The sequence below is a fragment of the Hyperolius riggenbachi genome, chromosome 4, assembly GCF_040937935.1.
Source record: "Hyperolius riggenbachi isolate aHypRig1 chromosome 4, aHypRig1.pri, whole genome shotgun sequence".
NCBI classification, from domain to species: Eukaryota; Metazoa; Chordata; class Amphibia; order Anura; family Hyperoliidae; genus Hyperolius; species Hyperolius riggenbachi.
The window spans coordinates 397,941,046-397,968,070 of record NC_090649.1 but is presented as its reverse complement, the minus strand read 5'-3'; the positions used below and the strand labels follow the sequence as shown (position 1 = coordinate 397,968,070).

General features: G+C 41.8%; 1 protein-coding gene across 2 annotated transcripts in view; it reads right to left on the bottom strand.

Annotated features, from left to right (window-relative positions):
- Positions 1-27,025, bottom strand: part of HEATR1 (HEAT repeat containing 1) — a 92,593-nt gene that overhangs the window by 51,428 nt on the left and 14,140 nt on the right. The window contains exons 6-22 of one of the 2 annotated variants that reach the window (XM_068232257.1): positions 25,839-25,979; positions 24,821-25,032; positions 23,733-23,866; positions 20,694-20,799; positions 20,244-20,354; positions 17,742-17,868; positions 16,364-16,471; positions 15,219-15,314; positions 13,224-13,312; positions 11,061-11,272; positions 9,670-9,791; positions 8,558-8,743; positions 6,501-6,684; positions 5,300-5,448; positions 2,567-2,759; positions 708-880; positions 421-588 (exon numbers count right to left, since the gene is read on the bottom strand). In XM_068232257.1, the coding sequence (XP_068088358.1) occupies positions 421-588; positions 708-880; positions 2,567-2,759; positions 5,300-5,448; positions 6,501-6,684; positions 8,558-8,743; positions 9,670-9,791; positions 11,061-11,272; positions 13,224-13,312; positions 15,219-15,314; positions 16,364-16,471; positions 17,742-17,868; positions 20,244-20,354; positions 20,694-20,799; positions 23,733-23,866; positions 24,821-25,032; positions 25,839-25,979 (2,511 nt within the window). The remainder of the gene's footprint in view (positions 1-420; positions 589-707; positions 881-2,566; positions 2,760-5,299; positions 5,449-6,500; positions 6,685-8,557; positions 8,744-9,669; positions 9,792-11,060; positions 11,273-13,223; positions 13,313-15,218; positions 15,315-16,363; positions 16,472-17,741; positions 17,869-20,243; positions 20,355-20,693; positions 20,800-23,732; positions 23,867-24,820; positions 25,033-25,838; positions 25,980-27,025) is intronic. The other variant, XM_068232258.1, reaches the window with a different exon arrangement.

Below are 27,025 nucleotides of genomic sequence, written 5' to 3'. Positions count from 1 at the left end.
CAAAGTCTAAAAGAATGACAGCTGTTAAGGTGACCACACACCATACTATCAAAAGTTTCGTTTTCACAGCAATTCAATAAAATGATCGGTTGGGCAGAAAATCTTACTTTTTTTTCCGAGCGAGAAATCTGATCGAATTTCACATACAATTTTCTGTACAATCTTTCAGAACATTTAATGGTGTAGAATAGATTGTCAACTTGACTTATAGACCCAATCAATTGGATTTTATTTTTATTTTTTTAATAACTGGGGAAAATTTGACCACAGGTGTGTAAAACATTGTGACATTTGAAAAATCTGACCAAATCAATCAGAAAAAATTATTGTACTTCTTGAAAAAAAAAATATAAAAAAATGATATTCTGTGTGGCCACCTTTACACTTTGGAATGCAAACCATCTTCATATGCATGCATACCTCTCCATTTACATTACTTAGTGCCATCAGCAAGACTTTTCCTATATAGGACGGGCAGCTTTTGGTTTGCAGAAGCTGCAAGAGCTGGTCAAAAGCATGTGTGATCTTCTGGGCAACAGCTTTGGATGAGCCTGAAGTACTGACATGTTCAAATACATTCCCGAGAGCCTGCAGCGTAAGAAGAACATAATAACCAAAACAGGTATCAGAGAACAATACATAACAGTGTTCCAGACATTAAAAATGTAAAGAAGAATGAAGGGGGGGGGGGGGGGGAGTGTTCATACCTGAGACACATACGTAGGATCAGCAACAATCTCTTCAGTTCTTTCTATCAGCCCCTGTATAACTGGGGAGAGTGGAGAATCCTTCACAGCGCTCAGTGCATTTAGACAGGCAATGGCTGCTCTACGTACCTCTTTCATTGGATTAGTCAAGTTAACCACCAGGGATACCATGACTGCAGAAAGGTACATATTGTAAACATTAAAAAGAGAAAAACAAAAAAACTTGCATCATATTACAATCAAATACGCAGCAGAGTTTTATTAGTGGTAGCCAAGCAAACCTGTGAAGTTTTTTTTAAAGCATTAAGTTAGGTACTTGCCTTGACCCCTCCGGGACGCTGGTGCTACTAACCCCCCCCCCCCCCCTTCCTAAGTGGCTCTGTGCTACTGTGACATGAGCCATTATATACCTGCGCAGAGCAGTCATGCTCCGTCGACAAGCCTTTTGTTGAGAAGGGGGTCCCAGAGCTGAAAAGGTAAAGTGGAAGGGGACAGGGGAAGCCTCTGGATTATCCAGAGGCTTCATCTACTGAGGTAAGTATAAATTTGAGGCACTTTTTTCCCTACAGGTACACTTAACTATAGTGCTGACATCTATTATAGCTCTTTACAGAGATCAGAGCCATATCACTGTCACTAACAGCCCTATCCCTGCTACAGTCATGGACCAATTTCTCAGTCTTAAGCCTTGCACATACCCTATAGATCAGGGGTGTCACACTCAAATACACAGTGAGACAAAATTAAAAGCTGGGTCCAAGTTGCAGGTCAACCTTGATGTCTAGTGGCCATCTCCCTCCCCTACACAGTTCCCTAATTTTTAGCGCCCCCCGCCCACTTATACAGTTCCCTGGTTTCTTATGCCTCCCTCCTCCCACTATAGTTTCTTGGTGTCTAGCGGCCTCCCTTCCTCCATCCCCTATACAGTTCCCTGTTGCCTAGTGCCCCCCCTCCCTCCCCTATACAGTTTCCTGGGGTCTAGTAGCCCCCCTCCATCCCCTATACAGTACTTGGGTGTGTAGTGGCCCCTCTCCCTTCACCATGTAGCTTCATAGTTTCAGCCCTTAGTCATATAGGCTTAGAAGTTTAGTGCTAGCGGGCCAAATATATATATTCAAAGTGGAAAAACCATTTGCAGGCCACATTTGATGGCACTGCGGGCCAGATTTGGCCCCTGGGCCAGAGTCTGACATGTATGCTGATAAACCTCATCTGGATCTTAAAACAACAGATACGGTTAAGTGCATTTTCCCTACTTGGCACAACCACCGGAAGCCGCTCCAAAGTGCGCTGCACCAGCCTGCCTCCTCCCCTTCCCATAACAACATTAAAGCGGACCCAAACCAAACATTTTTTTAATTCAAAATATTTAGTTGCACCACTCTGACACCTACAAATATAAATATACACTCCTTCAAGCCTATGAGCATTTGAGTGCATGCGTTTCACCCTTCTCTTTTCATAACTAGGGTTATACAGGTGGCAGCCATTAGCAATTTCTCCTTTCCCGGACACCACCTACTCCACCAGTTTGCCGGATTCTGTCCCGGCAATATGAAAGGAAAGGAGGGGTTACTCCAATAAATGTAAAATATTTTATATTTGTCATCATGCAGCTGAAAAAAGGCAGCTATTTATTATTATAATTTAGAAAATAGATTTTATTGTTGAAATCTTGTACTTTTAAATTTCGGTCCACTAAGTGTCGCTTGGGGTATCACCCGCAGTATCAAGCTCAAACCTGACAGCAACAGTTACACCTGTATTCCCCATGGGTTAACAAAACCGCCATCTCTGAAGAAATAAAAGTGACAGTACTCTGACCCCGTAAATAACATTGCATTTCAAAGAGAGTTTACCTGGGGAAGATATCTGTGTTAGTTGTTTCTGCTTTGCTGCAGCCTGGGAGGAGAGTAAGCTCTGACCGATATAAAGGGCTCGAGTTTGAAGCACCGCATTCACTTCACAATCCAGACTACTTGAGAGGTTGTAGCAATATGTCCACAAGAGTGACAGGAAGCTAAAAAGTTCAATGGGATCTTTCATGTGGCCCTAGCATAGCAAGGAAAAGACATTATTGTACATTTATAAGCACTGCATCTCAGGAGGAAAAACAATTACAGTGCTTATGTTCAGCACTGCAGCACTGTGTGATATTACGCAGTGATGTTCCTTTCTGAGCTGTGACAGGAGATTACTGTGAAGGCTCGGTTGCACAGATCATTGTACAGCCAGAAAGTTATATTTAAACACACCCCTTTTCCAGCAATCTAAATGTGGCCATTAACGGTACAATTTTTTCATCAGATACGATTTTTGACAATTTTTACGATCAAAAGTAATTGGAAAGTAATTATCAATTGTTCCCATAAATAGGTCAGTTAGGGCATTTTCTCTCTTCACATACAATCGTAAAATCTAACTTTCGGATCTACTAAATTGACCATAGAATCCTTTTACATAATTTTATGCCACACACTGCACAGTTTTCTGTTCAGTAAATACTGCACCGAAAGATCACATCTGGTTAAAAAAAATTGTACCATTAATGGGCGCCTTTACTGAACAATTCCTTAGTTCTAAAACCTGTTCAGTAAGAGTAATAACATGTTAAAAAAAAAAATTACAAAAAAGTGCTAATTTAAAGCTATATTATTTTTCTTTTAAGGTTTAAGGTAAACAGTTTTTCCTATTTAAATATATGAATATATTTCCAAAGCACAAAAAAAAAAAAAAATAGAATAAAATATTTCAACATACCTGAGGCTTCTTTCAGCCCCCAATAATCTAACTAGCCCCTCGGTTGCTCTGCCTCCCCTCTTGAAAAGTACTGATTTGGCAGGGTTGCAGCTACGTGGCTGTCTCATCCGCGCATGTCCTCGATCGTGCTTGCGAGTTGGTGTGCACAGGAGCCGTGTCTGGGTGAATTCTGCGCACGTGTGGTTTTGAAAGAACTGTGACCGTGCATGTGCAGAATGCTCCTGGCCATGGATGGCATGCACAAGCGCACTATTGAGGAGATGCATGCATGGGACAGAGCATGCGCTGTAGCTGCAACCCAGACAGGTCACAGCTTTTCAAGAGGGATGACAGTAGGACAAAAGAGGGGAGCCGAAACAACTGAGTAGCCACTTTGATTGAGGGCTGGAAGGGACTCCAGGTATGCCAAAATCTTGTTATTTTCTGTTCAGGTGCGCTTTAAACAAGAAAATAACATAACAAAAAAATACTTTTGTAAAGAGTTTCTAACTGTTTACATGACAAAAAAATCTTTGTGCTTTTTGCATTTAAGCCCAGCTAAACATTGAACAAGGAAAATTCTAATGGCAATTAGAATGAGAAGTAAACAGCATGAGGGCCTGAGCCCACTTAGGGCTTGTTTCCATATGCGTGCTTTCATCTGGGCTTGTGGAAGCAGGACAGCAGGGACATCTGACAGTGCATAGACTGCACTGTCTACTGTTTCCATTCATGCGCTGCGATTTACCACTGAATCACAGCGCATGGTTGCCTGCATTATGGAGCGATTGCGCCCGAGATCCCATTCATCATAATGAATGGGATTGCAAGCATCGCTCCCCGGGTAGTCACGTGCGACGCAGAGCCGCATTGACGCACGGTTCCTGCGCTACACAAATGGAAAGGAGCCCTGACGCAGTTGTGTCCACTTTTCAGCATCTATAGCATTGATGTATAACTGAAAAGCAGACAACTGCATCAGTGGGCTCAGGCCCTAAAGAAGCAAAGCAGTGGGCTGAATAGGTTTTACAGGGGAGAAATGTACTTGGAACTGCAGTTCAATTCAATTCTTATCCTCTGTAGATTTAGATAGTGCATCTCTGGGTCACCAGTGGGAAGAACTTCACTCATTTGTGTGATTAAGATACCAGATGCGAAAGCATCATCTGAGTATGGGGCATGATCAAATACTCACCGCGCCTACCGTTCCCCTCCGTCCCCCACAACTCTTTTCTGGTCTGTCCCGTTGTCCTGGGTGAATTTAGCGCAGCGCATGCGCAATATGTCTGGAGTTTTATGCCCCCCTACCCAGTACAGGTTTAGTTTTTACCAGATGCTTTCGCATCTGCTATCCTTTAAGTAGAGAAAGTGAAGGTAAATCTGCACAGTATTTCCGGCAGTAAAAGTGTTGCTAGAGTGAAAAAAATTCATTCATTAAAGGCCTGAGCCCACTAGCGTAATTGTGTCAGCTTCTGTCCACTTTGCCACATCTGTAACAATGTGTAAAAGCAGACAACTGCGTCAGTGGGCTCAGGCCCTAAGAATTTATTACTGTCTAGGTAACTCTTGGAAACATTTCATACTCCTTCATGGGTGTTACAAAGAATAATAAAAAAAAAAAATAGGGGCAAAAAAAGGCAGCAAGAAAAACAAAACTGACTGCGGTTGCAACTCTTTCCAATTCTACAAGAGTAACGGTGTGAATTGTAGCCTGAGTAATTATAAGCACTGTATTTGAAGTTGTGCTATATAAGTAACCATATCCATTACAAGCTTATGAGATTCTGTCTATAAAGAGGATGTTTATATGGCAAGTTTAAGGGATACGTATTATAATGGTATTCAAATCTCACCATAAATAAGAGACCCATAAGAGTCCGGAAGTTGATAACATGCTTCCCTTCACTGGCCCCCCACGCAATAACATCAAAGAGACCGATAAGTACTTGCAGGTAGTGGCGGCTCACACTGTCCATGGTCTCGGGATTCCACCACAATTCACCTGGAACAAGCGCATCAGAAAGAAGAGGAGGTGGTCAACAAAAGCTGATATACCAATTTCTTCTTTATTAACTTAAAATACGTTTAATGTAACCCCAGTTTACAAAGATTATCCATAGGAAGGCTCATACATAGGAGAGAGAGAGAGAGAGAGAGAGAGAGAGAGAGAGAGAGAGAGAGAGAGAGAGAGAGAGAGAAAGAAAGAAAGAGAGAGAGAGGGCAGCACGGTGGCGTAGTGGTTAGCACTATTGCCTAGCAGCACTGGGTCGCCGGGTCAAATCCCAGCCAGGGCACTATCTGCAAGCTTGTATGTTCTCTCCTTGTCTACATGTGTTTCCTCCGGGCACTTTGGTTTCCACCCACATCCCCAAAAAATCCAAATCAGTTGGTTAGTTTACCCGTAATATTGGCACTACACTATGATACACACAACACACGATACATACATAGACATATAACTACAGTAGGGACAATATACTCTGTACAGTGCTGCGGAAGATGTTGGCGCTGCATAAATACTAAATAATAATACTTGCACTGCAATAGAAGATGTAAATGTGAGCATCCAGAACTCCAGCTAGCCATTTAAAGTCTGAATGTGCCTAATGCGTGTCTTCGGTCTGCATGGATTCTGGAGTGTTGAAGGGAACCCGAAGCGAGAGGGATATGAAGGCCATCATATTTAATTACTTTTAAACAATACCAGTTGCCTGGCAGTCCTGCTGATCGATCTGGCATCAGTAGTGTCTAAAGCACACACCTAAAACAAGCATGTAGTCAATCCAGTCAGACTTCAGTCAGAGCACCTGATCTGCATGCTTGTTCAGGGCCTATGGCTAAAAGTATTAGAGGCAGAGGATGAGCAGGACAGCCAAGCAATTTGCATTGTTTAAAAAGGAAACAAATATAGCAGCCTCCATAGCCCTCTCACCTCAGGTTCCCTACAAAGAGAATTTGGGGGAAGCAGCCTGCTCCGTATCTTTGCTGTTGATGCAATCACTGGACCCTAGCAATAGCATGCCACTCGTATCTCTGCTATGTTGATATTCTTACCTGTTGGGAAAGACTCCGGACATTTCAAATTGTCCATGAACATCTTCAGCCCCAGCATGAGTAGCGCAGCTTCCTCCATTTCTGCACCACGCTCAGCATTTAGCTTGTCAATATACTTGGCCAGCACGATGTTGTGCAGCTGTTCTCCACTGGAGGAATCCAGTAGATACATGTCTTTAACCCTCTGTACCAAAACATCATATAATAATGTACTGTAATCACCATAAAGTTATAAAAAAAAGTAATAATGAAGAGCAACTTATAAAAGCAGTGTATATCACTTCAAAGGCACTTCAAGTTGAAGTTGGAAGTTAGTTTATTTACTTCATTTCCCATGAGAGCACAGATAATGACTTTTTGCCTTTAAAAAAAAACTGCTTTGGCCCTGTCCTTTGATGTCTTAAGGCTCATACACACATCAGACTATAGTCTTTGGAAAATGAAAGATCACAGACCAATCTTACCACCCTTCATGTAGTATGAGAGCCATGCTCTACACAGTCTTTTCTATGGAGCTGAACTCCCCATCAGACAAAAATCTTTGCAAGATGCTGCACACACAGATGCTGTACAGACACAAAAGATCAGTATCTGCAAAAGATCTGTTCCTGCCAAAAATCCATTCCTGCAAATTGCATTCATAGTCTATGAGATCTGCAGATCATCATACACGCCTTGTTTAACTGACTTTCATCTGCAGATCAGACAATCATCTGCAGATCTGAAAATCCATCCTGGTAGATCAGATCCACAGATGAATGTCTGTTAAACAAGGTGTGTATGATGATCTGCAGATATCATAGACTATGAATGCATTTTGCAGGAACGGATATTTTGCAGGAACAGATCTTTTGCAGATAATGATCTTTTGAATGTCTACAGCATCTTTGTGTGCAGCATCTTGCAAAGATTTCTATCTGACGAGAAGTTCAGCTCAATAGAATAGACTGTGTAGAGTATGGCTCTCATACTACATGGAAGGGGGTAAAATTGGTCTGTGGTCTTTCATTTTCCAAAGACTATGGTCTGATATGTGTATGTGGCCTTAGGGGCCATGGGAATGTATCAGTCATATAAGACAGAAAAACAGTGAGCAATGAGTGCCAACTTGTGGTAAGCTGGAAAAGTAACGTGCTAACATAGTTGTGACTGAAGAATGATTTTATCACAATAATAAATGTGGGTTCAAAGCCACTTTAATTAAGAAAATAAAAATAAAAAGAAAGTCTGTTAAGAGAAAACAGATCTGTAGTAGTCCAAACTGTGGTCCGAAACTGCAGTATGTCATCATGATTGCTTAGATGGAGCTATAATAATTATTTAGATCTAAATAAAGCTATTGCAGCATAGCATCTTACATAGAGCTATAATTACACTTTAAAGTTTACTATCACTGGATAGCACATTATACTGTAAATATTTGCTTACTATTCATCTTTCTATAGTTTTGGAGAAGATTGTATTTATATGCGGTAATTGATTTAATTAGCCTGATGAGGTTTGAAAAAAATGTATACTATGTTGAAAGGTCTCAAGTGTTCAGAGGAGCCATTAAAGTGGTATTGCTTCCTAATACAAAGAACTCCATGATCTTAAAGTTTTTTATGCTGAGCAGAAAGCCAGCTGTTGTACATTCTTCTTTAACCTTCATTAACAGTGATATAGCATTGTATTTGGACCAACACAAAAAGCACAGCTAGAATATGCTCTAGCTGTACATTAGATTTGGAGGAATTTCTCAATCTATATGTGTAAAAATGAAAGTCCATAATGTCGTCTAACAAAAAGCACTAAAATAATGAATATTGACTGGTTCCGGGAGAAGTTCAAAGGGAAAGATAACTTGCTGCTCAGTGCCTGCTTTAAGCAGGGGTTTAAATTTATACTCTGCTGATTACCCCATTTAAAGACAGATAAAAATCAATATGCAATTTGCTGAAAATTGGGCCTATTGAGCAAGTTTATCCATTGCATCTATTTACAGCTGTATGTTTGCCTCTCTCTAAAATGACTGTGGGGTGTATTGGTTACTTTTACTAGAAATAAAACATTCTTGCCTGTTCTGAGGAGTCCAGCTTCCTCAGTTTCTTGTCCAGCAGTTCAAATATTTTTATCGGAACTTGTAGCTCAGGATCCTGCCATTGTGTGAATCCACTCACTAAAACATGACTGACCACCTGAAATGTCACCTTCTGCCTGACAGTGACCGCATCCTTGTCAGCAACCTGCAGCAGGCCCTCCGCCTATGAAAGGAAAAAAAAAAGACAACAAGAGCATCAAGAAGGCATTAATGTTGGTGGGGGGGTGGTTAGGCATCAGGAAAGGATTAACAGAGGAAAGAAAAGGGTTTGAAATCAGGAAACCAAAACAAGAGGTTAGGACTAGGTATCAGAAATGGGCCAGTGTATGCACGAGCAAGTAGAAGGAAGGGGAAATTTAAGGTGAGGTGTCCGAAAGTTCTTAACCTTTGAGAGGGAGTAATTACGGTTAGCTGTCAGGAATGAGAATGAACAATAAGGGTATCAGTTAAAGAGAACCCTAGCCGGGTCTAAAAGAAAACAAAAAACGTGGCCTGATCCGGAGGGGTGGCTGCCGGATCAAGTAGAGCTCATTACCTCCTCACCCCGCCACTCCTAGAATCCTGTACTTTTGTTTTGGTGACCTTTAGGGTCACAACGCTGGATAGGAAGCGTCTGTGCTCTCCTGTGAGAGCACAGCCCTGATTGACGTGGAGGGGGCGTGGGAGAGGAGGGGAGCAGGAAGCGGAGAGCCTGTTAGAAATCTCTGATAGGCAGGGAAGGGGCGTTTTGCAGGCGTTCCTTATGCTGCAGTGGGAAGCCTCTTCTATCGACATCTGAATGTTGGCAGATTCCAGGGGGCTAGTGGGGCGCAGGGAGGACTGAGAGCAGGGCACACAGGCATGTCCTGCAGATGGGAACGTGCCTCTGTGTCCCTTTTTTAAATTTAATAGTCCGCCTCGGGTTCCCTTTAAGAGTTGGGTGTCACAAAAGTTATTTGGTAAACCCATTTTACTGATACCCTATTAGTTTGTCCCTCCCCCGCTAACTATCAGGAATTGGCCATACATGAACCTCTATACCCTTATTCTACATTCCGCAGAATTCTCCCACCTAAACACGCATGTATGAAAATAAAAAGTGGCACATACTGTTCGTAAAAGAGAAGCGGAATCCAAGGCAGCCATGTTGTGTGACAGCAACTCAGTCAAACTGCTGTTCATGGTAACGAAACAGTTTACAGGTTTAGTCTTCTGTAAGCTATCATCCAGTCCTGTAGAAAACAATGTTCTAGTGAGATTCTGAGTGTAATATCTGAATACAACAGGATTATTATAGCATACAGAGGAGTTCACTAACATGTTAAAATAACTATTTTAGCTATCGCTAAATAAAACCTGAACCAAATGTACAAATTAACTTAAAGTGAACCCACAGTGAGAGTGATCTGGAGGCTGCTATAATTCTTTCATTTTAAATAATATCAGTTGCCTAGCAGCCATAGGGCTAATCTTGTCTGATCTGACAATAATGTCAAAAACACCTGATCTGCAAATGCTTCTTCAGGGTCTATGGCTGAAAGTATTATGCTAGGTACACACTATGAGATTTTCTGGCAGATTTACTTTCAAAACGATTATTTCCAACACGTCCGACCTGATTTTTGATCGATTTCCAACCATTTTCCGATCGATTTCCTAGTCAAGTGAGCGGAAAATGGTCTGAAAACTATTGGAAATCAGATCGGACATGTTGCAAATAATCCATCTGACAGTTAATCTGCCAGAAAATCTCATAGTGTGTACCTAGCATAAGAGGCAGTGGATCAGCAAGACAGCCAGGCAACTGCTATTGCTTAAAAATAAATATGGCAGCCTCCATATAATTCTCACCTCGGGTTCACTTTGACTCCCCTGGCGGTATGATCATTTCCTGATTTCACTGTCTTTTCAAAATGTTTCAGACCCTAAAATCAGGAAATAATCATGCCGCCAGAACGCCAGCAGCAGCCACTGCTTTCACTTGCCTCCCTGGGCTCCAGTGCTGCAATTTTACCTCCGCCCTCCGGGTGGCGCTTTAACTCTTTGGTGAGATCAATAACGGCGATCTCACCAGAGTTTCAGAGCCTCGGAGGACAGGAACGAGAACGGCTACCGATGTCTGGATCTTACGGGAGGTGAGTAAAAGCTCCCACTGCACACTATACTCTGCATAGAGCTCCCGGCGGCTAATTTCATTTTGAACTATACCGGTTGCTTGACAGTCCTGCTGATCTTTCTGGCATCAGTGGTGTCTGAATCAAACACCTGAAATAAGCATGTGGCTAATCTGATCGGTATGCTTGTTCATGGACTATGGCTATAAGTAATAGAAGCAGAAGATCTGCAGGACAACCAGGCAACTGGCATTGTTTAAAAGAGAATAAATATGGTAGCCTCCATATCTCTTTCACTTCAAGATTCCTTTAAATACACTATGAAAATACCACTTTGCCCGCCAGTTGGTTCACAGTTCTGTAGCTTTCCCAATCTTGTAGCATTACCTTTTGGCCAGCCTTTCAGCAACGGATGCATGTTACATATACCACTTTTTCCCAGGTGTAAAGCCATTTTATGCTCTGTTGAATTAAAATGACTGCTGGTGAATACCATGAGAGGCATCACGGTCATAATCACTCTGTTGCAGAGCTCTAGGTTGTCTGTGATTAACTTATTCTGGGTTATGAGGTTTACAGCTTCTTCAAGAACACTGTACCTGTGAAAGAAGAGGCGGCAATAGTTAAAATGCAATGTTTAAGTTATACAATGTAAGCAAAAAAAAAACAGAAAGCCCAAGTGTGAGGGATATGGTCTGAAGATGGTGATTAGGCCTAGTATAGGTTTTAAGGACAACTGAAGAGAGAAGAATATGGAGGCTGCTATATTTATTTCCTTTTAAACAATACCAGTTGCCTGGCAGCCCTGCTGATCTATTTGACTGCAGTAGTGTCTGAATCACACAACTGAACAAAGCATGCAGCTAATCTTATCAGATCTGACAATGTCAGAAACACCTGATCTGCTACATGCTTGTTCAGGGTCTATGGCTAAAAGTATTAGAGGCAGAGGATCAGCAGGATAGCCAGGCAACTGGTATTCCTTAAAAGGAACCTAAACTGAGAGGGATATGGATGTTTCCTTTTAAACAATACCAGTTGCCTGGCTGTCCTGCTGATCTCTTTGATTGCAGTAGTGGCTGAATCACACACCTGAAACAAGCATGCAGCTAATCCAGTCTGAATTCAGTCAGAGCACCTGATCTGCATGCTATTTGAGGGGCTGTGGCTAAAAGTATTAGAGACACAGGATCAGCAAGAGAGTCAGGCAACTGGTATTATTTTAAAAGGAAAAATCCATATCCTTCTCAATTTAGGTTCCCTTTAAAGTGGACCTAAACTCTTGCACAGGACAGAAGGAAAACAGAGAAATGTGCCCTGTATTTAGATAGTTTAACCTGTCTAATTTCCCCTCGTCTGTGACTAATCACCACCGTAATTTGATCACTCAGCTGCGTCAGCCAACTGACACGGCAAAGCAGCTAATTGGTAAACACAGGATGTTGACAATATGTCTGCTTCCATGAAAGCAGGAAGTAGAGACACTGCATATTTATTGCATGATTTGTATCAGCTGTAACAAATGTTTTTCTTTAAAAGTTATTATGCTGTTGCTTATATTTTAGAGCAGGGAGGAAGTTATGAGTTCACGTCTGCTTTAAAAGGAAATAAATATGTCAGCCTCCATATCCCTCTCGCTTCAGTTGTCCTTTAAGTAAGATGCGTTTATCATTTTGTTAATTGGCTCTTAGCCTGACCAGGTCCAGTACCCTACTGGACTAGCATGCTAGGAACAACTTTAAAAAAAAAAAAAAAAAAAAAAAAAGATTAACAACAAAAGAAAAACAGAGCAGTGGGTCAGAACTGTGACAAGAAACAAAGACCTCAGTCTCTGTTTCTTGTCACAGTTCTGACCCACTGCTCTGTTTGTTTTTCTTTTGTTATTCATCAATATGTTGTTAAAGGGACACCGAGCAGTGCAGAAACTATGGAAAGATGCATATCATTTTAAAGCTCTCTTTCTCATCTTTCCAATGATATATAAACCGCTGCCCTACGCCTTTTAGTTTTCGCTATTTTCGCGATTGAATTTGCCATGGCCGCGATTTTGATCGCGAAAATAGAGAAAACTAAAAGGCGTAGGGCCACGATTTATGTGTCGCCAGATAGAGGAGAAAGAGCTTTAAAATGATATCCATCTTTCCACAGTTACATTGTATTACACAGGGCGACTTTTTCTGCTGAATGGAGCTGCTGACTCCCTGTGTAATACAATGTAACTATGGAAAGATGGATATCACTTTAAAGTTCTTTCTCCTCTATCTGGCGGCCCTACGCCTTCCAGTTTTCTCTATTTTCGCGATCGAAATCCCGGACGCTGCAATTTCGATCGCAAAAATAGCAAAAAATAAAAGGCGTAGGGCGGCGGTTTATAGATCATTGGAAAGAGGAGAAAGAGACCTTTAAAATGATATGCATCTTTCCATAGTTTCTGCACTGCTCGGTGTCCCTTTAATGTGACTACGACTTATACATTTTCTTTTTTTTTATCCTCGATAAGAATGTTAGTACAAAAAAACAAACAATAAAACAGGCCCAAGGAGTACATACCAGCTATCATCCTTCGAGAGGTCTGCTCGATCAAACAAGGCTAGCAAACTTAAAACCATCTCTTCTGTAGTGAAATGACTGTGGTACAACTAGAAAAGAAAAAAACAGAAGCAAACAAGTTAACTTAAGCTGGCCATACACTTATTGATTTCCACATAATGTTCCAAACACATCAATTGGCTTTTAAATAAATTGATTCAAAAGGAATCAATTCCTACCAAACATGGCACATCAATTTCCAATAGATTCCAGCAGGGAATAATTGAAAATCGATCAAACTGCAAAGTTGCACCATGTGATGCAGAGCAAAGCTGTAGGCCATCAATCTGCCAATGCTTTTACCCCACCTCCAATTGTTTTACATTTTCCATCCTTATCGATTGACCTCCGGTATCGATTTTCCATTTCTTTTTTTTTATTCTTTTTTTTTAAAAAAGTAGATTGGGAGTGGCGGATTTTTTACTTTCAGCCATAGACCCTGAACAAGCATGCAGCATATCAGGTGTTTGACATTATTGTCAGATCTGACAGATTAGCTGCATGCTTGTTTCTGGTGTTATTCAGACACTTATGCAGCCAAACAGACCCGCAGGGCTATCAGGCAACTGGTATTGTTTAAAAGGAAATAAACAGGGCAGCCTCCATAGTCTTCTCACTTCAGTTGTCCTTTAAAGGTGGCCAACACACCATACACTTTTTTTTATACTTTTTAATGAATTACAATCATTTTTCTGATTGTAACATTAAAAAAAAATCTGACCAATGTATCACACACACACACACCTTTTCCCCCAATTATTAAGAAAAAAAAATAGCTTGGATCTATAAAATCAAGAAACTGGCAATCTACATTACACCATTACATTTCCATTAAAAAAAAATAAAAAGAAAAAGAAATGGAAAACTTCACCAGATTTCTCGAATGAATTAAAGGAAAAGAGATTATTTTGATTATTTTTTTTTTTTTGTACAACCGATCATATTTATCAAATTGCCGTAAAATTATTTTATTGTATTGTGTGTTGTACCCGAGATTGTAAAGCGATTTGCTTTTTTTATGTTCTTTGTATAAAAGTTTTAGCTATATGCTGGGTCTCTCTCTGTGTCTGTATTCTCCAGCTGTCGCACCACCCCTTGCACAAAAATTCTTCTGTGCAGGTGGGCGGAGCTAGATGCTGGAAGCCAGAGAACACGAAAAACAGAGTTCCAGCAATTTGATACAACTTTATTCAAACCACAATCGTGGCAGCGCTCCAATAATTTGCGTTGGAGAGCAATCACTTCAAAAATGCTGCAGGACCTGCGATTAAGATTTGGTCAAATCGCAAATGCTCCTGTGGGATCACCTGCATGCAGTTTCAGTAGCATAACGCTTTTTGGGATTCCAGGCGATCCAAAAGTGCTGCTGCAAGCACTGTAGGGGCCACTAGCTGGGGCGATTTGAGGACGTTTTCCGCAGATTTCAGAATCATCAGCGATTGCTAGAGCTTTGAAAAGCACTGGGGTAATTTAAAGTATATGGCAGTGCGATCACCGCCGATTTGCAACAAACACTAACGCATGTAGCGCTTTTCCATGATTTTAGAGCGTTCGCAGTTCAAATGTAAAAAATTGTGGTCTCTCAAAAATCGCAGTGATTTTGCTAACGTTTTGTGATCCCCAGTGTGAACAGGGCCTTGAGGAATGTGCAAAAACCCAAATTCCTTTAAAAATCGCTGTGAAAATCGCAATGCAAAATAGCTAAGCGCTTAGCAATTTGCAGTGTGAACGACCCATTAATGTAAACTGTGGACAAGCAAATGGTTTGTTATCTTCAAGGTCAACCAGTTCAGTTGTTTATAACAAAACATATTTTTATTTTCCAGATAATCTTGTTTACTGCATAAAGTAGTACAAAAACAATAAAGCACAAGTTTTAACTTAATTTTAGAGACAGCTCAGTTTTACGGTGGAAAAGAGAGCACTCTTCAGAAAACCATTAGTATGCATGATTACCTTCAGGGAGTCCAAAGCTGATGATACCACCTCAACACTGTCATCCATAAGACGGGTGAGAATAGCTTCCTTTATGAAAGATTCATCAAATCCAAGCTGTGGAATACAGATAAACACAACATACAAGTGATAAAGAGTATTAGATTTGAACACATAAAAGAACTGTATACCTTATATATTCGCATGTAAGCCTAATTTTTCAGCACAAAATATGTGCAGAAAAGTTAACCCCCTCGTCTTATATGCAAGTCAGTGGAGCAGAATAGATTATGGAGGTTTTGTTACTGGCAGAGGACCGTAAGGATCATGCACTAGTGATCCTGCTCTTGCCAGCTGGCTCCCTGTTGTGTCCATGCCCCCCATCCCCGCAACATGGTGTGCAGAGGGCGCTGCTCAAGACTACCTGGGTCCCCCGGCTTATGGAGCAGAGCATGCCAGCAACGTGTCAGCGGTTCTATGATCAGGGATCACCATCTAGAAGAGTCTTGAGACACAGCTGTATTACCTGAGGTAAGGAACCTCGCTTCAGGTTAGATACATACCTAAGTAGAGGAAAGGCTCCGGATACCATAGAGCATTCCCAATCTTTAATCCGTCACCTCGGTTCTGCGCTGTCCCCCACTGAAATTATTTCACCTACTAGGTTGAATAGCTCTTTGTGACTTCTCAGGCAGTCTTCAGAAGTACTTGCATCCCAGAGTACTTCTAAAGACAAGCACATCCATACTGCGCAAACACAAGTCTACGTTCGTGCATGAGCAGTACGGATGAGCTTGTCTTCAGAAGCAAGTACACAAGTACTTCTGAAGTCTGTCAGAGCAGTACCAAAGACCCAGTTGGTTGCAATTCTTTCACTTACAACGGTATGTATCTAACCAGAAGAGGTTTAACTCAAGGTTCAAAGTGCAGCTCTGCACAAACCACATTTCTATTTTGGATGAAGATTGTTATGTCCATAACAACGTTATCCCTTCAATCCTATACAGAATCTATTTCTAAAAATGTGAGTAATTTAGCTTTTGAATAAAGTAAACAAATTCCGAGCTATAATTGTGAAGCCACATACATCCTATACAACGGAATTATGGAATTCTGCAAGCCCTAGATGAGGTAGGTATGCCCCCACGGAGTCAGTAGTTTCTCACCTTAGAGGTCTGAATGATTTTGTTCAGGTGCTGGAGGGCCAGGTGCCTCACTGCTGGTTGGGGATGGTTCAGGCTGAGCATAAGTGATGTGTCACAGTCTGCCAACAACTGTAACAGAACAAAAAGCTATAAAAAGATTGCTATAGAAGGTAATGTATTCAGCAAAACACAGCATAAACCAATTAAATCCACAACAACAACAAACACCATCATAGACATATTCTTTTTCAAAACACATACAAATACATACTAAAACAGCTGTGAAGTGGGGCCCTGCATATGCAACAGGCAGTAAGAATGAATGCATTTTAAGCAGCCTTACTATCACAGCAGTGCAAATTACCACCACTTATGGGACTCTACTGAGTCCTTGTTTTTAAAGTACACCTGAACTGAGAGCGATATGAAGGATTCCATGTTTATTTCCTTTTAAATACCAGTTGCCTGGCATACTGCTGATCTATATGGCTGCAGTAGTGTCTGAATCACAAACCTGAAACAAGCATGTAGCTAATCCAGTCAGACGTCAATCAAAAATATGCAAAGTATCAGCAAGACAGCCAGGTAACTTACAGAAAATAAATAGGTCAGCCTCCATATTCCTCTCAGTTAAGATGTGCTTTAGTGCAGAGGCAGCTGTAAGCTGAAAAACAGCGTGGAAGGTTAATTTCTAATTTTTACAGTAATATATGGTCACACGCTGGTTGCTTCTGTTCAGTTAATCTACAGGAAAACTAGATGGAGTGGGCTGCCATTATTTTCTCCACTACAAACTCAAATACTTTGGTCACATAATGAGAAGACCAGATTCTTTGGAGAAATTCTTGATGCTTGGAAAAATTAAGGGCAAAAGAAAAACAGCATGACAGTAGCTAAAAAATGGATAGACAGCATATGTGAAGCTATGAACATGTCTATGCAACAGCTGATTGACAGACATCTGGCGTGCAGAAGTACATATGGTCACGAAGAATCGTGGTTGACTGAAAGAATGAAGAGGAAGGCCCTGCTCCCCTAGCACCTCCAGTGAGGTTATATAACTGCTGATGATGTGAGTGCAGACCATTTTATTTGTGTTGTGCAGGTGATGTAGCTAGACCTGAACTTGAAGCTACACACCAACCTTCTGTCATGTCCTAATTGTAACTAGATGTGTCCTCCAAATATGGTACACTGTACAAGGCCAACAGGCATATCTGCCAGATGGAGAAGGACTCACTAGATCCTAATGAAGAACTGATGGTGAAAGGACATGGTTACTGCAATATATGCAACCACGAGTCCCATGAACAGAGGTATTCAGACAGTCCCTATTTGAAACACTAAGCTAAAACATAGCAGAATGTGGAGGGTTCTTCTATATCTGTTATAGACAAACCTCATGTTTCCCACCGCTGGTGGACAGGGCAATGAACTGATGGAACAAATCTTGCTTTTCCTTTCCTTGACCTCCGGTCATACTTTTCAGATGTTCCTCCAGCACACAATCCAGAGCTTGATAGTACCTACAAAAAAAAAACAGAAAAGCTTAAATTGCAATACATTATACAATCCAAAATAATAATAAAAAAAACCTCACATGAAAATATTTCTCACTACTGACATCACTAGCATGGATTCTCCAGCTTTCACCTGAATGGCACTGCTAGCACTGAAGTCACTTGATCATGTTAAAGGGAATCTGAAGCAACTGGTATACGGAGGCTGCCATATTAATTTCTTTTTAAACAATACTAGTTGCCTGGCAGTCCTTCTGATCATTTTGACATTGTATTATCTGAATCCCCTCACTTAAAACAAGCATGTGGCAAATACAGTCAAACTTCAAACAAACATCTGATCTGCATAATTGTTCAGGGTCTATGGCTAAACATATTAAGGTGGCCATACATCTAGCGATTTTGACGGTCAATCGACAAAGATACAGATCTCTCTCTGATCGAATCTAATGGGAGAAAGATCTGTTGTCTGCAATAAACCACAGGCGGACTCCGATTTGAGCATGAAATCTTTGGGACTCGGCCTCGGGACACCACCTCACCGCCCCCGGGCTGCATCCTCCCCCCCCAAATGTTAGATGCACCCCACGATTCCTGTGCATTTATACTTAACCTGTCATGCTGTTCCCCAGGTGTTCGCACTGCACTTTCAGGTGGTATGTTAACCTGAGGTGTTTAGCGGCCTTTTCCACTGATGCATCCCCTAAGTATTGGAAGTGTACAAAGGAGATTGGTACACTTAAACATATGCTTTGGTACTGTCCAATTGTTTCCTCTTTATGGAAGGATGTCAAAAAATGAATTAAAACCTCTTGGATACATCCTTTTAAAGCTTCGTACACACGCCTGATCAAAGGCAACGACGGGTCCGTCGTCACCTCCCGCTGGGCGGGGTTTCAGCAGACAGTCCGGCATGTGTACAGTCTGTCGGCGGACTGATAAGGCTGTTTCTGAACGATCCGCCAGGGTTACGCCAGACTGTCGCTGGAACGCCCGCCCAGCGGGAGGTGACGACGGACCCGCCGTTGCCTTTGATCAGGCGTGTACGGGCCTTAAAGAGGAGCTGTTAGGTATAAGGTCTCAGAGAAAATAAACACATATATCAGTAGCTAAAGATTGGCTGTACTTACATTACATATGCATTTCACTGTCCACGTTTGGATTTCACAGAATTTGTATATAGTATATGCAGAGAATGATGCTCCTGACAGCTCATGGTAGGCTCCATGTTTTTCTGTCAAATGTGTCGTCATGTCCTGCCTGCTTCCTGATCACAGATAAGCTCCTACTTGAACAACACAGTGTGCAGTGAATATTAATGAGCCATGTGGCTAGGAACAATAGCTGACTCCTGCAGTGTACTCTGCCCAAGATTTATCAGTGCTACGCGATTACAAGCTGCTGTAACGTCTCATTAGCAGCCGAGGGGAGAGCCCCAGAATGCTTTGCAGTATGGTATGCGGCTTGCGTCTTCTTAAGAATAACAGCCTTGCTGATAAGCACACATCAAAGGTAACTGAGATTTTTATCTTCACTAATTGCTTTTGGGCTTCCTTCTAAACTGTTTAACACAGGAGAATAGAGGTTTAATTTAGCTTCTGCAGCCTGACAGTTACTCTTTAAGCCTTACTCCCCATTTAGCAGATGGGTTAGACAAAGTAAACAAACAATGCAGCACACAAATAGCTCATCTTATTTTGCTAGATTGGCTTTCCCAGAACTCTGGCAAATATCATGAGGTGTGTTGTAGACTTTATGTAAATCTGATCAGATTCAACTCTTAGTTTATCATTAGTGAGATCCCACCAGTCTCAGTTCAGTGATGGTTTATGATTGTTCTGTTTTTATGGTTGCTGCGATTGCTGCTTAATGGTTTTGTAGAATTTGATCAATATAATCAAAAACCTTATAACATGTCTATTATAAAAGTAAGTATTTTATACACATGTTCAGATTCTTTTTTGCTGTTACAATACATGTATGTTGATTTTCTGATATTTCAGCCTCCAGGATTGACAATTGACCTATCGATCAAAAAGGGTTTTTTTCTGCCAGCCCTACAGGCCAAGTAAATGGCAGTTGGAGATCTTGTGATCTGTTCTAGTAGGTGGACTCTTTAATGTTGGTTTTAAATTCATGCTTTTGGACTTATTTCTTACTGTAGCTGAAGCTTTTATTTGTTACTATATTTGTAAGCATTTGTATGCTGTAAATTTTTTAATCAAAATTTGTTAGAAAAAAAATAAAATAAAAAGTAAATCAATAAATCGGCCTTCATATTCTTCTTACTTCAAGTTCCCTTTAAGAACAGTAATGACACCATTACTACAGTAAACCGGTTACCCACATTCACTAGATATGTAAGTAAGGGATTTACATACTTGCTTTCCAGAAGCCTGATGAGAGGCAGCAGATTTTTCCCAAGCTCAGCCATTCTGTCAGAGTCTTCTTGGAGGGTTTCGCCATAGGAAAGGAATTCATCCAGAAAAGCGCTACAGAAAGTGCACAGTAAACACACATTGAGAGCCTGCAATACATGCACAAAAGGCATAGGCGTGGGCTCTTTTACATTGCAAAACGCAAACACAATGCCATTGCAGTTTTGCAATGCGACTCTCTGCGATTGCGTTTTGTGATTTAGCTCAGGCAGAGGGAATCACAGGCCAAATGCAGCATGTTCATTTAAAATACAACCCACCATTTCTATTTTAAACAGTGTGCTTGTGTTTTTTGTAAATTACATGTGATCAGTAGCGCATTGCACAACACAGGCAGTGTAAAACTATCCTCATAAAGCAGCTACCACAACAATAATACAGCTGTGTACTCACCCAGCTAACAGTTTAGCCAAGTCTTCATCCAGGGAAATATTCTGGAGAATTGCTTCAAGACTGGTTTTATATACATCAGGACTTGCTTCCTCCGCATCTTCCTCTGCTAAGAATAACATTCATTTCCATTATAGAGAAAAAGTGATTAAATAACTAGAACAACCAACTAATGGGTATATAGAACATTGAGAAGCATCAAATTGGCCGATCATACATGATACAATACAATACAATAACATTTGTAAAGCGCTTTTCTCCCATAGGGCTCAAAGCGCATAGCTGTGTCTCAGATTAATACAGGGTTGCAGGCTGGGTTGTGTTACAGAGGAGATAGTCAGATGTTCATGAATGCCAGACTAAAGAGGTAGGTTTTCAGTTTAGACTTAAATGCTTCCAGGGATGGAGCTGTCCTGATTGGGTGTGGCAGGGAGTTCCAAGGTGTAGGGGCAGCATGACAAAAGGCTCTGTCTCCAAAGGTTTTGAGGTGGACTCTGGGGGTGACCATGGTGTTGCGTCCTTTTGATCTAAGATTGTGGGGGGTGTGATGCAGTTGCAACAAGTCCTTCAGGTATCCAGGGCCCAGATTGTGCAAGGATTTGAATGTCAGTAAGCCAATCTTAAACAGAATTCTCCATTTTATCGGTAGCCAGTGGAGTGAGCTCAGGGTTGGTGTTATGTGGCAATGGCGGGGTTGGCTCGTTAACAGCCTGGCGGCGGCATTCTGTACTAATTGCAGGTGGCGTAAGTCTTTCTTATGCAGGCCTGTGTAGAGGGCGTTGCAGTAGTCTAACCTTAATGTGACGAAGGCATGAACTAGGGTTGGAAGATCCTCTGAAGGAATTAGGTGTTTAATCTTTGCAATATTCCTTAGATGAAAGAAGGAATGTTTCACAACAGCTGAGATTTGATTCCTGAAGCTTAGTTTCCTATCAATCAGTACTCCCAGGCTGCGCACACAGTCTGAGTTTTTCAGGTCTGAGCTCCCTATCCTTAGCGGTGTTGGTTGAGACTGGGAATGATGGAAGATTCAGATCTATAGCTGGTAGGAAGTGGTGGGAGATCGATGGCCCATAGCGTTGCAGTACGTGGAACAGTGCAAGACTGCAGTTACATAGCTTTTTTTTAATAGATTTAATGATGCAATCTAAATCTATATGCAGTTTGTGGATGGATTCGCTCAGATATATTTCTCTGATCAGATCATGATCTGAGAGGGATCTATCTTTTGGTCAGATCGACCAATGTATGGCCAGCCTTATACTGATTGTAAATTAGCTACAGTGTGTGATGATCTCTGTTAGAAAAACTGGTCTATAAACTGTCCCTACTACTTGCATAGCTGGAAATTAACTCTCTATACCTCTTATCACATTGCAGATATTATCAGAACTTAAGTAAAGACTGGTGATGACTTATAAAGCTGAATAGTGGTGGCCGGGTCTCCACCTAGATTTCAGATTTTAGCTTAATTTATTGCATGGTATCATAGCCACAAAACAGCAAAAAGGTAGTCACACATCTAGCAACTCTGACTCAAATCGACAAAGCGATCGACTTTATGGGGGAATCAACTTCAATATAAATGACTGAAAGACGATCAACTAGTGACCCACACACTACAAGCAAAATCCTATGCGATTCACTTTCACTAATCGATCTGACTCATGCTCTAAATGCAAAAATCTATTCAGAGATCAAATGGTGATGTCTTTTGAGCGACGAGAGATCATTTCTGCAATCACAAGCAGTGGTTACAGGTGCACAATTATGAGAACGACGTTTGGCAACGCGCAGTGATAACAATGGGCAGATCGGAACGTTAAGATCCCTGAAGACCCCATGCAAAGTACCACAACTATAGCAAAGAAATGAACAGCGCTACTTAAAAACAGATGAGTGCTTACCTGCAAAAAAGTGCAAACCCCACTCATGGGATAGAAATACACAATGAGCATACACATGACCTGTCTACCACTTGGAGGATGTTAGTTTCCACTAACAGCTTGCATGCAATTTGTTAGGTACTCGTCCCTTGCACTGTCGAAGAAGTCTTTCCTCCATGGGAGGGGACCTAACACTAACTAAATTCTACCTATGCATATGCATAGCCTGGGCGCGCTACCAGTAAAATTGAGAATTGCGCAAAAAAAGTGGGATCAGCGCATCACCAGGCCGCCTCCGAATGGCCTCAGCTCAGAGATGCGCTGAGCCCCCCCAGAGACTACAAACGCACCTTGAACCCAAACAGAGGCTCTGCATATACACCAAAGGAAAAGCCCAGGCTATGCATATGCATAGGTAGAATTTAGTTAGTGTTAGGTCCCCTCCCATGGAGGAAAGGCTTCTTCGACAGTGGGAGGGACGAGTACCTAACAAATTGCATGCAAGCTGTTAGTGGAAACTAACATCCTCCAAGTGGTAGACAGGTCATGTGTATGCTCATTGTGTATTTCTATCCCATGAGTGGGGTTTGCACTTTTTTGCAGGTAAGCACTCATCTGTTTTTAAGTAGCGCTGTTCATTTCTTTGCTATGTTTGATTGATTGATTTCTGGTCAGCTGCTCCCACTTAATAGTTTTCCTTTGGTGTATATGCAGAGCCTCTGTTTGGGTTCAAGGTGCGTTTGTAGTCTCTGGGGGGGCTCAGCGCATCTCTGAGCTGAGGCCATTCGGAGGCGGCCTGGTGATGCGCTGATCCCACTTTTTTTGCGCAAAGTACCACAACTGCTTGACTTCCCGTTCCCGCCTATCTTGTGTCATCGCATGATGTCTCATGTACCCGCCCACAGGAACATGGATGGAGGAGCGCTCGTCGTCGAGGGACGTCGCTAGGATCCATCTTCCTGGGTTGTCAGGAGAGTATCCTAATCCTTTCCTTGGCAGTAATTAGTGTCCTATGGACAGTTAGTTGCATGAGGCAGGGATTAGAGTTCAGAATATTTCGCAACCTGAAGGGTTGCATTATGGAGATCGAGTGGTTTGGAGCATCCAGAAATATAAAGTCAGATACTATTTAGATATACATCCATGATCTACATACCTGATGATGAGTTAACAGTTGCTCTGGCCAAGTTTGGCAGAAGGTATTTTAACAGTGGGGATGCATCATATGAGCCAGAAATGTCCTGTAGTGCAGTGACCAAGTCAGGCACTTTGCATAGATGAGTAAATGGTCTAGAAAACAAAACAAAAAAAACAAAAGAAAGGATTTTTTCCAAAATAGCAAAAACAGATTCATTTTAGTGAAGTAATAGTCGCAAGAGAACTGAAGGGAGATAGGTCATTGTTCTTCCACGGTTTGACTTCTAGTGGGCAGTATGTATACTCCATGGCCTGAGCACATTATACAGGTGGTCCCGGGTTACATATGTTCAGAGTTACAAACAACTCGCCGATACAAACGGTATGACTGTCGCAATTATGTCACTTCTACATTAATGGTGAAGATGACAGCGCTTGTCTAAGCTGCATGGGACATCCTTGGAGGTGAGTGAACAGCACAGTGCAGGCACAGGTGGTGAGAGAGGGACACTGGAGATACAGGGTGACACAGTGGAGGAAACAAGAGGCCCGAGGGGGATGCTGGAGGCAGTGTTAGGACTTGGATACAAATTCAACTTAAGAACAAACTTATAGTACCTATCTGGTTTGTTAACCAGGGACTACCTGCACAGCCTAATTCACTATTTCCAAATTTGACTTGTCATCCAGTAAAAGGAAATGCTACTGGCTGGACGTTTTGTAGCATGTCTCACAGCATCACACTGGTGTGAACAAGCCCAATACATTTTATATATGGCTAGCAGACTAAGGGGGAAAAGTAAATCTGGGTCCGGCAGTCCAGGGCTGTGGAGTCGGTACAAAAATCATCCGACTCCAACTCCGACTCCAGGTACCCAAAAATTGCTCCGGACTGCACAGCCCTGCGTCAGTTGCCGGATACCTAAATTACCCGTGTGCAGGGTGCGGACTATAGCATTACTGCTATAGCTGCGCCAAACTTCGACACTACGCGGTGCGCGGCGAGCGCCAAAAAGCCCTCGATAAAAAGACCTCGATAAAATGATCACGTAATTGAAGCAAAAAGGCCACCAGACATTTATAATGCAAAAATTTCCAGTTACTCACTTTCTCCCCACATCCTTTGACTGCTGATTCTGCAGGAGGATGATCAGGCAGCCCACACCATTCCGGAGGACAGAGGGAGCTTTAAGAAGAGAGCGGCTGATCTGAGAGGCCAGAGCTTTAACCAATGAGAACTCCATGGTTGTCTTCACTGCAAGCTGGGAGACTATCATGTATGTGGCAGACTTATAATCCACAAGTGAAGACTTCAACCCCTGGAAAATAAAATACAAAATTCCCTTTTGACATACATGCCATGCAGGGTGTAACTACAGTGGACTAAGCCCTCTTGCAGATATTTGGCAGAATTGCTAAATTCAGTCAGAATTGCTTCCTCCAGCCCCTTCTCCAGGCTAATTGCTCCCTTGCTGTCCTCCTCCTCCCCTAGATTGTAAACAATTTGCCCCAAAAGTCCTCCAATCTGGGGCGTTCTGCACATGCAAGGCCATGCATGGCAATGGGAGCAAGACGGGGGAACGCGCGCGGCTGGACTGTGCCTGCACAGACTGCCACCAACTGAAGGACTTTCTGGGCCAAAATTCGAATGATCCAGTTAGCAGAGAAGGATGGCAAGGGAGCGATCAGCCTGGAGGGAGCTGGAGGAAGCCTCGGGTATACTTTAAGTGCATACATTATGAATAATTGTACTGCTTATCGAATTTACAACTTCTAGTTGATTTTGGTAATAAAAACAACCAATTAAAATATCTTCCAATGTCAACAAAGATAAATTTTGCAAGCAAAACACAACAGCAGTAGACTACACCCAATTTTAGCAACACAAAATGTGGTTAAGTACTCTCCATGATGCCTCAAAGGTATAAAGCCTGGTACACGCTTTTAATTATGATTGGCCAATCACAGACCAATTTTACCGCCTCCACGTAGTATGAGTGTTTGCTCATAGGGTTCAATATCTGTTGACCATCATACTACATGGAGGTGTTCAGAATGGTCAATGATTGGTCAACCAAAACTGAAGGTGTGTACCAGGCTTAAATCTAGGCTAATATAACTATACCTTTTGAATGTAAGGAAGGAGTTTTGCAACAAAAGTTTCTGAAACATTCTCAGCATTTTCCAAAGCCGCCACTATGGTTGTGGCATAAAAAGATATCAGCACTCTCAGTTTGCCTGCGCTCTCAGATTGGTCAGAAAGAATCTGCAGAAAAACAAAAAAAAACCAGATTGTTAATGTTTCAATACTGCTCTCAAAAATTCTAAAACATTGTGAGACATCAGACAGATATCGGTGACTAGGGAGGGAGATATTGATGAGGACATACCTAGCATCACCAGCAGTCCAGGAAACAAGCCGTTTGGCATGCCTTATGAGTGCCGAGCAGAAATCGGTAGCATTTAGTGAGTAGGACCATGGCTACAAACATACAGTAGCCTTTCGCCCAAACTGGTCATTTGTGATTATCCTGCTCATCCTTCATACTAAACCTCTCCAGAACACAGAATATATAGATAAATAGAGAAGCCAGCAACGTGTGTACGATTACCGGGGGTAAACTGTCACCCTATTTGATCATAAAAGAACATTTCAGATGACAATATGCAAGTTATATACATGGCTTAGTCTGGATCCCCCATCTTTCCCAGGCCTCCTGTTGAAATTCCATTCCTTCGGGAGTCTTCGGTAAGGCTTCGAAAATACTTGCAACCCCAAATGCTTCTAAAGATAAGCAGATCTGTTTGTGCATGCACAAACCTAGACTCAAGTGTGCGCAGTATAGACCCACTCATGAGGACTCCCTAAGGTGTATTCAACCAATTGGTCGAATAACCGACTGAGGGCACAGAAAGAGGATTGGAGAGGCCCCATGTCCATCACAATGAACAATATAACTGCATCCCAAACGCAAAGCAATTTTATTTATTTGGTACCTTCATGTCACACGCACAGCATGCTGCGCATTTACTCAACATGGTGCGTGCGTACAGTGGCAGTAAAACATACTTTCAATGTACTGTAGGTGTCGCATCGCACTTATAAAGTGCAAATAGACTTTTTAACAAAACGCAACATGTATATTGTGAAAGGACCCAGAGTCTGTAAGCCATTCTCAATTATTCTTAGTTTCCCAATAGATGATTTTACAGACACTCTAAAGAGGGCATTTTCATGTAACATGACCTAGCATTCAGGACAAGGTCAACTGAAGCAAGAGGGTCGCACATTCGTGTCTGGACAAAGTTACC